Below are 12,995 nucleotides of genomic sequence, written 5' to 3'. Positions count from 1 at the left end.
GACAAAACATAAGCTACGCATGTCTATTGCAACTTAGGTACTGTTATATTAAGATAAAAAAAGTTATATTTGGTGATATATCTCACTATATCTGGTGAATATGACAGCTGAATGAGGAAATATATATAAGGCGTGCAAAAAGATAAACTATGCTTCTAAAATTTGATCATAAGGTATTGTCATATGATAAGTTTTGTGATCAGTTGGTTGTCAAAAAATCTATGGGGCGTCGAAAACGTTGCCATTAAACATATTTTCATTATCTGTTTTTAAATGACCACATTAATTTCGATAACAGCATCCTTGCTAAATGCAATATGTTAGTGTATCGAGAATTACGAAAATTTATTTTAGTGGCCTAATTAAGAAAAAGATTTGAGAACAATTATGTCATTTACTACCCGTAAAAGACATGTGCCAAATGCATGAAGAGCTTCTTGAGAGTTAAGCAAGAGATTCTCTACACAAGATGTAACCGAATAAAAATTATATATATTTTTGGAAGAAACAAATAATATTTCGCGATGCACAATGTTTCGAATGGCCTACTCCTTTATCTGAATGTTTTTTTCATCATCTAATGCATTCAAGAAATGTGTTCTCTCAATATGACATTCAAATCCAATAAGACGCATAATTGATATATTAATACGGTAGACTACGTGATAACAATATAATCGAGATTCGCCTGTTTTTTTTTTCAATGATCATTAATTTCCAACGAATCCCTCATAATTCGTTCCGGGATAACAGACCACCAACACAATCTCCCCGGAAATAGGAGAAAAAAAAAACAATATTAATGTTTGCAATAAGAGGAAAAGACAGTCGACACAGAAATAAACATTTTTATTTAATTTTAACCGAAAAGAAAAAGGATCGTAAATCAAAGTTTAGCTCGGCAAAAAATGTTACAAATCATAAGGGAATATAGAAATCTGGAGCAAAATTGTTCGGAGTGGATTTTTTTTGTCTGGATAATGTCGCTGACGCGGTTCAGGCAGACTGTCTGGGGAAAATAAGTTGGGATTTCTTTTTGGACTTTAGCACGGTGTTATAGTTGTTGGATTAAAAGGACAGAAATAAATCAGCATAAGAAATATGAGAAAAAAGTTAAGGCATTTTTTCACGGATTGCGAAATCGTTGGAAGTTTTCGCTCTTATTATATCACTTTCTAACAACTACAGTTTTTATAGGCCTCTCTATATACATTAATTCGAAGACATTTAATTGGAGTACTTAGTTTCTATAGAGAGTTCTTTAATAGACCAACGGCCATTGTCGGTCACGTTTGTAAAATTATATTTAGGACATAGAGTACCCTTTCTGGAAATCTTTTTATCACCGTCATCGTACCCCGAATTTTAGTTATTTCAAGAAAAATATTCCAAGAGTTAACGTTTATTTATTGCGAACAATAATACATTTCTTTACGGGAAAAATATAATTTTCCCTCAAGGTGGGTATAACTATGCAGCTAGAAAGCATCGTATGATACACTCACGTTCAAGAGGTCGAGCTGAGAAGACCTAGAAAATAGCTGATTAATTAATTAGTAGTAAGTACAGTGAGTGCTTTATTATTTATATCAGAGTCTAGGAAAATTACAAAAATCAATGCAAATTGAAGTTAGCGCCAATCTGTGTATCCCTGTTAACAGACAAATACATAACATAAAATAACAAACGGCTCCAAAGGCAGTATACTACGGAAGCTATCGAAGAGGTTCTCCAACGACAATGTAACAAAGTAGTATAAAAACAGATATACCTCTGCTGCTAAGGTAGATGTATTTATTATATTCTTCGATATTCGGGTTATAAATTGGATAGATATAAACTAATCAATTTTTTAATTACAAATAACAGAGGTTATATTACATGATAATAGACACCATAAAATTCAACAATCTGCTGTTATTAATAAATTAGCATTTTTACACTGCAATAGTTGTTAAATTAGAGGAAATAGAATGAATCAGATTTATTATCTTATACTAGTACTCTAATGCTTTGTTTATTACCATTCTTAGAAAGACTACGAGCTTTTTTGCTTCACATTGAATACCGAATTCATTAATAAAAAGAAATATAAATTTAAAAAAAATTGAAACATAAAATAATATCTAGAACAACCTTGACGTTGGGTTGCGAGACAAAAGCAATATCAGGAAAATAGATAAACAAAATCCAAGCAGGGGCAATAAAATACGATGTCAAAAGATGAGAAACACCTAAATAAGAAAAGAGCTGAACATACAATCTTAAGAAAAATACATAGAAAGGAAATTGGTGGAGACGGGGTTGGTCAGCTTATGAAAGTTCTGAAAGTGAGGACGGAAACTGGGAAGAAGGTATCTGTAAAATACTGCAGAAAAGTGGAAAAAGTCCAGCTGATGCAAAAATAATACATATTAATACTTAATACTTATTATTACGTTATTATTCTAAACGATTTACAGCGGACGGTGCGGCTGTGTATTAAATCACATTTGGTACATTTGGTACCAACTTCTTGTTGTAGGCTCACTGGGAGTATGTGTAATTTCGTCGATGTGTAAACAACAAGAATTTTCAGTGCGTGATAAATGTTTGAATTTGTACCGATTATATTATATCTTTGGGACGTTTTATTTTTTTACTTAATTTCGAAGGAAAGGGCTCCTAAAGGTTATCGAATAGGGTGTGAATCTAATGGCAGCCATCTTCATCGATTTTAGCAGATGAGTGCTGGTTTCGACGTTTTAAAAGTGGTGATTTTAACACCGAAGACAAGACAAAGAGCGTTCTGGGTAGCAGGTAACACCATCAAGGGGTATGACTATAGACTACAATTGTCGCGTTTGATCCGAACACTGTGCACAACTTTATTCTTTAACCTAACAACTCTCGGCATATGAAACCATATTAAAAACCCGTAAAAACATATTATGAAAAATTGAAATGGGCAGCTCAAGACCTAGCTCCTTCTGATTACTACTTGTTCGGCACTGTCTAAGCAGCGCTTCCTTTCTTATGAAGATTCCAATAAACGGGTGGATTCGTTGAAAGTCTCAAAATATACATCATTCTTTCTAGATAGAATCAGTAAATTGCTGAAAGTTGGGAAAAAGTAACGGTTATCGATGCTCAATACTTAAGTATAAGGTTGTTAGCCAAACTAGGCCACTTAATTTTGTATTTAAGTTCTGTGAGCTAAATGAGCTATTGTAGCTTTTTCAGAACCAAAGGCTATACCGACGACGTTCATAATGCGCAAGAAGTAAGAGCCTTGATTAAAAATGGTAAAAAAAGATAAGTAATTAGCAACTTCATTTGTTCGAATCTCAATTTTATGTGTTGTAAAGCAGAACTCTAAATAGAAGAATTTAATAAATCAGTATTGTGAAGTTTATATAGAGCATGAAAGAATGTCTCGAGGAAACTTATGTGGTAGTCTAACAACGTTGATCATGTTACAAATCATATCGCTAAAACAATTTTATTACACACTTAGATTTCCATTTTTATAACCATATCTGACAATGAGCAGTATTTGTGCTTCAAAATATATGTCGCTTTTCCTTGAATACCGGACTTATCAACATATTTGGCTATCAGAAAAGTAACAAAACTATGTATTATTTAGGGAAACATAATATTTTGAAAAATAACAATTTATATAATTATTCATACTGAAAACATGAATTTACAACGATTTTTCGCGTCCAAAAAACACTTTCAATACTCTTTCACATACTTCCTTAAAATTGAGAAAATTGGAAGTTTAGTCGAAAACGAAGGTATTTATATTAATATTTAATTTTTTATTTTCAGGAGTTTTCCCGCTCATCCCAAGGCTATTGAAACGTCCTGGGAGGAATCTCATATCCCCAGTGAATTGAAAAAATCAGACAACTTTTACAGCAATCCTAATGTCGCGACCGCCCTGGCCAAAGAATCGCTGAACTTCAACAAGGAAACGGTGATTTACGACAGGCCTTCAGAAAAAATTGAACGAACAGAAATTATTAAATTAATCAACAATCTACACAGGGCTCACAACGAATAAACAATTGTTATAGTCATTCGTAATTTTGTTTAACTTAATTTTAATATACACCGATTATGTTCATAAATATCATCATCAAGGTAATTTAATTGTAAATATTGTTGTACAAAGTTAATTTTATTTATTTTAGTTAGTGCCATGTCGTACACTTTTCAAATAAGTCAATAAAAATAATTATTAATGAAACCAATTTATTTAAATATCCCTTCTTACCAATTTAATACAATTACGTATGAATTAAAAATATGTCTGAACCACGAATTACATTAGTATATATATATATATATATATATATATATATATATATATATATATATATATATATATATATATATATATATATCACTGATATCTATTAGTGAAATTAAAGTATCAATTTAAAGAAGTGTCAAGCAGTCCAACCTAACTATTAATATACCATGGTTTTAACATTTCTCTGCATAGTTTCCATTTTTTAATAATGGGTTATTTAGTGTATATAGATGCCGACCACGAAAAGCTCAAAATTGCCTTTTCTACATTCATTACGGTAATAGTATTTTTTTTAAGAAATCTGCAAACCAAACACTTGTACATATCAATAGTGATACTGTCATCTCAACTTTCGATTTTAATTTTTAATAATTTAGTAGTGGAGACTTTCATGTAAATGATAAAGAATTAAACATTTAATGGTAAGATATATTGGACAAGAAACAGCACAAACACAAATGAAATTTCAAATAGCAGTTAATTTAAAATGCCATTTGGAACCGTATACTTTTAACAGAATTAATACGTAAAACTTCTAAATAATCGACTTGTAAGAAAGATTTATTGTCATTATCATTCAGTGAGACCAATGTTGCCAAATCAATGTTATTAAAGAAAATTTATATAAAATTAAGATTCAAATTTGTAAATTTCTTCCATATTTTGACCTCTCTTGGAACTTATTTTTTCTATTTTGGCATTAGGGCTACAAATTTATGCCATTATTAGTATAACTAAGTAGATGCACAGATGTAGATGTACTTGGCAGGTATGGCATATTTATTTCCTAATTTACATAACTTAAACTACAGATACAAAATAACAAATATTTTACATTATTATTGTTAAAATGTAATTAGATATTATTAATTAGCAGTTAATATAATTGTAATAATTAAATTAATAAAATTTTTCAGACAGGAATTGGGAAATACATTTTGAATTTTCATTATTTGTGTGTTGGAAAGTCTTTTCTTTTCATAATGCTTTGACCGAGGTTATGCATACCAGGTAGGGTTAGTCTTATAACTTTTATCTTCGTTCAAATAGTTTTTATGTCCATAAACCTCAAAACACTCTCGATGGCCTTCTGGAATTGACGAAATCTCTATTTTATCAGTTCAAAGTTCTCTTGTAAATGAGGAAATGTGTACATTGGAGAATCTGGGAAAATGACAAGCACACAGACAAGAAAACATTGGTGATGTGTGAAATATTGACACATGGACTTTAGCTGAACATCGCACATAGGCCATAACCTTCGTTAGATTAATGAACCACATAAATCTCAAGGAAGTGATAAGCTTATATGAATAATTTTACAATCCTAGCTTCTTTAAAGTAGTAACAAAGTGGCATAATTTAAAAATATGTAAATAATATAATAACATACCTTGACGTCATTGAAGCTCAGTTACCAACATTTCTTTATGTATTTTAAATATCATGCTAAATTTATATTCTGGTCCAGATTCGGAACAATCGCGTATATTTGATGAATAAATACGAAATTAAAACTTGTAATCGTTTTTGTCATGTCTGTAATATGGATAACTAAAAAATACTAAAAATTCAAAGCTCCAACAGCTTCTACAAAACTGGTTCACGATAGCATGACAAATCAGCAGAAAATATAAGATATCTATGATAAATGTTTATTTATTAAAATTAAAAGATGCGTGACAGTGATAATATTGTAATAGTATAATATGGTAATAAATGTCTAGTTATTCTAATATTAATAATTTAAATTATAAATATATTGAAGTATATAGCCATTATGCAGATAATGCCAGACCTGTTCATCTCGTTAGCGTTTTATTAATATTAGTCCCTAATAAAATAGCATTGTGTTTCTTTCAAACAATAAAGCTTTTTTATCTATTGTGCAGTAACAGGGCGTACAAGTTTAAAAAAGAGCCCCATTGTTTTCATTACAATGGCGAATTTAAAACTGCCTTTTTATCCAAAAATCTGTCGATATCCCTATAATAATTTCAAATTTTAGTCGAGGATAAACGGGGACAAATAAATATTATGAAGCTGTATTATACTGTCGAAAATAAGTGGTTCCTAATATTTTAAAATCTCTAAAAATATAATAAGATAATAGATCTTAAACCAGTTGTTCTTCGGGGTTTTTAATTTGTGAATAAAGTATTTAATATAAATGATATATTTAAATTAATTCAAAACTCACTAATTAAACTAGTTAACGTTTAAGCGGGAAAAATACATTCTGAAAATATTCCTATGTTTTTGGTCATCAGATATAAAATAATTTTTTGTCTAATTTTCATCAAATGTAAAAGTTATTTTGTCGCGAAATATTATGGTATTATGGTATTATTGTGGTATTTTATCATCAATTTCACTTTAAAATAATTGAAATAACATTATAAGTATTAAAAACTAGCAGTATGAGTTGCCATTTGCACCAAATACAATGTTGCGCTCTCGCAACTTTGGGAGTTAACCCGGTAAAAAAGCTAAGAAAATTTTGATCTTTTGGTCACATGCTTTTGTTTCCTGAGAATATACAAAACTGTTGATTATATAAAAGAAATGACTAAAATTGATGTCATCACTCATGAAATTTGGATAAACTCTGTGTATGAAGGTGAACCTGACATTTCATGCCTATGTTGATTGTTTTGCAAATCTTGTACCTCTTCCTTGTATTTTGTTTAATGCGGTTTATAGTATGGTCAATCCTATCCTCCCTTACTGCTCCTGGCAATCTGTTTCTGCTGGCGCGTGCAAGTTTGGTGTTTTTTCTCTTAGGTTGGTGGTTTCCCTCAGGTCTAGATTCTTCTTCAGTTTTCAATAGACTTAATGCAATCTCACATGTCTTGGTTGTACTGGTGGATAACGTTTGATTGAGGGACATCCCTTTGGTTTTTTCGCTAAAGATTTTATTGTTTGAAGAGAACGGGAAGCTGCTCGATTTTCTCTCACTGAAGCAGCTCCAAAGGATTTCATTTCGGACAACAAAACAAGAACGTAATGGCTTGTGAAGAAGTTATCAAAATATATAGTGTAATTTTCAGGATCATCAAAAACTTTCAACAAGTTTGTTACAATCCTTTCAGCTAAACCTAGGTTTTCATTAGGCTTTTGTGTAGCTCCACCAAAAGGGTCAAACTGATATACATACCGTCCCGCTGGCGCTAAACACCACAGCTTGATTCAAACCTTACCGGTTTCCTTCGTATGAACATCTTAGTAGAATGACGTCCAAAATATGGCACCTTTCCTTTATCAATGGATATCTTATGGGAAAATACACCAAATTGTATGAGCCGTTTATTTAGATCATTGGAAAAATGTCTTAGCTTGGAAAACGTATCAGATTTGTCCAATTTATCATTACCAGAAAGACGAATGTACTTCTTTATTTCATCAAATCTATTCCGTCACATTATTTTGCGTATGAGAGGAATACCTTTATCTTCATCTAAGTACCAGTAAAATTTTGTTTGAGAAAGAGAGTGATAACCAGAAAATATAAGGGTACCAATAATTTTTTTCAAGTTAGTACTTGACATAGAGAATGTGACACAAACCCAGGTATATTTCTTAAAAAGCTTTTAGACTATAGATCACTTCATAAGCACCACAAAAAAAAGAGGAATTAGAAATGTATCTCCTATATATTACCTGTGAACAAGTTTGGCATTAATTTGCCACCAGAGGGCGCGATTGCCAATTTGATAAGCGGGAAATTTAAAATATTCTATTAATAAAAATGCAACATAACCTTAAAAATACATTTTATTTAAATATATGTAAAATTTACTTTACAATTATATCAAACGTAGTATATGTGGAAAACTACTGATCGTTAAATGTTATTTAAAATATTTTCTTTGCCATATATAAGCATATAATTGTATATCACCCATATAAGCCGTGTTATATTTAAATATTACAATAAAAAATTGTTGTATTTGTGCCTTTTGCCATTCTGTTCATTTTTCTCATCCATCAAAAACAAACAACACCTGACACCTGCTCAAAACAGTTCAACGTTTTGAAAAAGACAGGCATTTGGTGATTTAAGATATTTGACAGAATACTTGTTAAGTTTTGTGCATAATCTGGGAATTAAATAGAACAATAGTCAATATATAATTTACTAACGAAGTAAAAAAAGTCTGTGGCTTTGTCTAATTGCATCTATCATACTGCCGGGCTTTAATAACTTCAATGTTCAACTCACATTTCCTAACGTATCTGGATCAAAATCTTCTTTCTTCTATGCCATAGCTAAAATGGAGGCTTGTTATATTTTACAAATCAGTTACATATAATTAACATTATAAAACACTTAAAATGTAAATAACAACAGGAAACCATATCCCTGTTAAGTAATGCTTTTCTACATTTCAGTTTGTAGTTATCCTGTGTAAAATGTACATTAAAAGCCCGTTTGTTCTAATCTAAGACCTCATAAGAGATTCTCATCAGTTTTTCATTATTTATTGCTAAAAGCCATTTCTGACATAGAGCAGGATCCCTAGAAAATCTGGGTATTCTCTTTGTAATGGTACCACATCCAGGGACGCGACACTTGAGATGTTTTAAGGTTTAAACAAAACATTTTGACTAAAAAAGAACCATAAAAACACAGTTAACAAAATAAGAATATTTAACACGTAAGTTCATAAGTTTTTTAAGTTTGCTTTGTCAGCAATGAAAGAGACGTTTTCAACAAAAGCTTTGTCAAAAAAAATAAAATAAAATTGAAATTATTTGCATATAAATCAAATTGTTTCTATAGGATGCGTAGAATTACCAACAAAGTCCAAAATATACCGTAAATTCTTGGTTGTCTCCACCAAATACAAACATAACATATATACATGCCCTACGCCTTCTTACTTTCCAGAATAGGCTTCTGAAATCAGAAAGTGTCAATTGTCGGCTTTGCTACCAAATTTATAGCTCGAGGCATCTGGCGGCAAATTAGTATACTAAAACACTGTATTGCATGCGCCCATTTAAGATACCCTTTTAAATTCCCAATAATATTTTGTGATGAGCGCCAAACATACAATTCGAGCGCTTATATTTGTGAGTACAGGTCACGACACATCACTAAACGAAACTGAGCTACGCAACTTCCAACGTCCCAGTGCAACGAATTTATAAATCATGCGCTATAGTATCATAGGTCAAATATGTTCAAGAAAAAAATAGACATGTGTATTCCACATATATAACATTCAGGAATATGCACATAAAGGCTGATATATTGACATTGATATATTAATTACTGAAAAATAGTGAAAAAAAATGTTTTTAGTGATTTTTTTCTCAAATCAATCAATTTTTTCTCAATGATTTTCATCTCAAATAACACAATAAGGTAAGACAATGTTTCTAACATAGATAAGATCACGTGTTTTGAGTTTAATATACCTTTAAAAATAATGTTTATTGAAATGGTCACCTTCCTTAGTAATAGTGTGAATACTATTTACCCTTAAACTGATAATGGCAGCCGATATCCATCCATTACCATTCCATTCTATACCTATTGGATGTGATTTTAAAATATGTTAAAAGAATATAATTTAAAACTGGTTGCTATGTTGCTTCGGCCAAAGGGAGCACTAAATATTGATGTTTTCTCTATTTGTGGGACTGTAAACACACCAGAAACTTTGTTTGTGGTAAATCGGACGTTATATATAAAACTTGGCTTTATGAAAAATTTTTCCAAGGCCATCGATAAACATATTAAAGGACCATTGTTATTTGAAAACTATTTTCTGTAAATTAAGTGATGCCAAATTAAAAGAAGGCATTTTTGTTGGAACACAAATAAGAAATCTTGAATGAATAAGAAACTTGAAAAAAAAACAATGAATTCGATGAAAATCTTACCGCGAAAAAGTTACAGGCTGGGTTATCTCTAAAGAAAGTAATTCACGGATTTTTAGGCTTATTTTAAAACTGAAAATGCTGAGTTTTTAATGAATAATTTGTTACAAAAATAACAATGGGGTGTAGAATCTCTTTAAAAATAAATTTATTGCAATCCCATTTCTATTCTTTCCCTCCTATTACTGGAGGGGTGAGTGACGAACAAGATGAATGCTTTCACCAGGATATAAAATAGATCGAAGAGTGTTTCGAGTCGTTATGTAAGATGGAATGCTATAATATTAGCAAATTACTGCAGGTTTGTAGAGAAAGAGGATTCTACTGTTCACAAGAAAAAAAGTTTATATCTCGTCATTTTATTTCAGAATATATGGCTCATTTTATCTACTGAAATTTTAAACCCGAGCTATTTTCATTCATTGCCTATTTGTAAATATGTATTACAATTTTATTTATAAAATAAATAAATAAATACCATTTCAAATATTCATACTGTTTTTATTTATAGGTACTATAACTTTAATTTATTATAACATTTCCTTTTATCTATTAAATCCTTTTCAGTTCTTGTGTTCAGCAGGTAATTCAGGCAATTTGATAACAAAAGCCGTTTAATTAACTTATAAATTAACAAAAAAAATTGTCACATAGTGCAATTAATACTATTCTTTCCTTCAGCAAGCTAGGAGGCAGATTCCAAAAGTTATACTGTTAAATCTCTAGATTTATATTTGCAAAATATATTTTGTTTTCTATTGTAAACCGTAAAATTGTTATATTAAAACTATTATATTATATTTCAACAATTATATTATATATAATTATATACATATATACATATATATATATATATATATATATATATATATATATATATATATATATATATATATATATATATATATTTATTAAGTTTATCCCTCTAATGGAGATGCAAATGCACCGTCTTGTTAACATATCATTAAGCATATCTGAATATTTATGTTATTTATTTATAAGATGAAACACGGTGTTTTTATGATCAACAAAAAATATTTAGAGCATCTCATAAACCACAGAATATGTATATAAAATAAGTAAACAATATAAAAAGCCGTTTTCGGCCAGATAAATCTCCGGATACTTATAAAAATGGCCATTGTAAAAAGTCCTTATTACCTCAATTTTTTCTCGCCGAAAAATAAAGGAGCAAAAAGGTAAGGGCCTCAATATCCCACCATCCAACAAAGAAATAAAATCGAACCTGAAGCGTAACCGTAACCCATAGATATTTTCCAATCGAGGTAAAACGAACGCAATCAATTCAAAGTGGCCAAACGAAAAATATATGAGTGCTTAAATAGATTGGCGGGCAGGATCTCCAGGAGTTTTGAGAGTTTCAGGTTGCTCTTTTTTATTATTTTACGAATGCACCCAGCGAAGTCGGTAACGATTTTGGCGCTAAGTTATGGGATCGTTAGGTAAATTTAAAACTATCGGACGTATCAATGGTTTTATCGTTTCTCACGTGTCGCTTGTATTTCCGAAAATTGAAGCGATGTTGCTATTCGAATAAATATGAATATAAACATTGGACGAACATTTACAGAGAGAGATTAGAGGTTAATTGAAATGTTCCCGGACTACCTTAGTAAAACACATTTTTAGGCAAAATGTGTTTTTTTTATTCAACATATTTCCCTTCAAGGCTGATACACTGATTAAAGCGACCTTCCAACTTTTAGATACCATTTTTGCAGTACGATTTGTCCGTTAAATAGGCCTCAGTTTCGGCGATCACCTCTTCATTCGATGAAAATTTCTTCCCAGCGAGCACTCTTTTGAGATCTGAGAACAGGAAATAGTCGCTAGGGGCCAGATCGAGAGAATACAGTGGACGAGTTTTCCCTGACTTGTGATATGGTGCATTGTCTTCACTAAAGGAGCACTTCCTTTTTCATCAAATGCGGCCGTTTTTCGGCGATTTCGTCCTTCAATAACGCTATGTAATAGTCGCTGTTGATGGTCCTTTCCTTTTCAAGGTAGCTAATGAAAATTATCCCATGCGCATCCCAAAATACAGATGCCATAACCTTGCCAGCCGACTGTTGCGTTTTCCCACGCTTTGGAGCGGATTCATCGTTTGCAGTCCACTCGGATGATTGTCGATTGGACTTCGGAGTAAAATGATAGAGCCATGTTTCATCCATTGTCACATATGGACGCAAAAACTCGGATTTATTACACTTGATCATCTTCAAACACTGTTCCGAATCATCAACTTGTCGTTGTTTTTGGTCAAAAGTGAGCTCGCGCGGCACCCACTTTACACAGAGCTTTCTCATACCCAAATATTCGTGAATGATATGATATACATGTTCAGTTGATATCTTTAGAGTGTCTGCTATTTCATTCAATTTACGGTCATTCAAAATCATTTTGTAGATTTTTTTACCAATTCTTGATGGTTGATTTTCCTGGGGCAGTGTCTGGAAACTCGGCATCAATTCAAGTTTTTGCTTCAACTGTATTTTTTCCCTTCAAAAAGCAATATTTTATCAACACGGGAAATTCTTTATTCATTATTTTCACAATAACAAAAGTTGCTTCACTCAAAATGTTATAATTCACAAGCTAATGATCCGAGAGCTGTCAAATTTATACACACATCTTTTGACGGTTAAGGCTAACTAAAGACGTATGAATTTAATTCTAGTAGCGCCGTCTATGTGTCAGGCCGGGGACTTTTCAATTGACCTGTTACGTTTGTTAAAATTGTAGCTCCAAATATACATGATCTAAGACTGAGATAAATAATACT

The 12,995-nt window shown here is 31.2% G+C and overlaps 2 protein-coding genes across 4 annotated transcripts in view; one reads left to right on the top strand and one right to left on the bottom strand.

Annotated features, from left to right (window-relative positions):
• The window catches only part of LOC143193717 (uncharacterized), a 35,819-nt gene extending 31,582 nt beyond the window's left edge, over positions 1–4,237 (top strand). For 2 of the 3 annotated variants that reach the window (XM_076400053.1, XM_076400042.1), the window contains exon 3: positions 3,817–4,237. In XM_076400053.1, the coding sequence (XP_076256168.1) occupies positions 3,817–4,051 (235 nt within the window). In that variant the 3' untranslated portion in view covers positions 4,052–4,237. The remainder of the gene's footprint in view (positions 1–3,816) is intronic. The other variant, XR_013005081.1, reaches the window with a different exon arrangement.
• Sol1 (CUB domain-containing protein Sol1) overlaps positions 1–12,995 on the bottom strand; it is a 1,033,997-nt gene that overhangs the window by 878,976 nt on the left and 142,026 nt on the right. The window lies entirely within an intron of this gene.

The sequence above is a fragment of the Rhynchophorus ferrugineus genome, unplaced genomic scaffold (genome assembly GCF_030347505.1).
Source record: "Rhynchophorus ferrugineus isolate W39M unplaced genomic scaffold, kcgeb_rfMv2 rfM1, whole genome shotgun sequence".
NCBI lineage: Eukaryota > Metazoa > Arthropoda > Insecta > Coleoptera > Curculionidae > Rhynchophorus > Rhynchophorus ferrugineus.
This window is presented reverse-complemented; position numbering and strand designations above follow the sequence as displayed.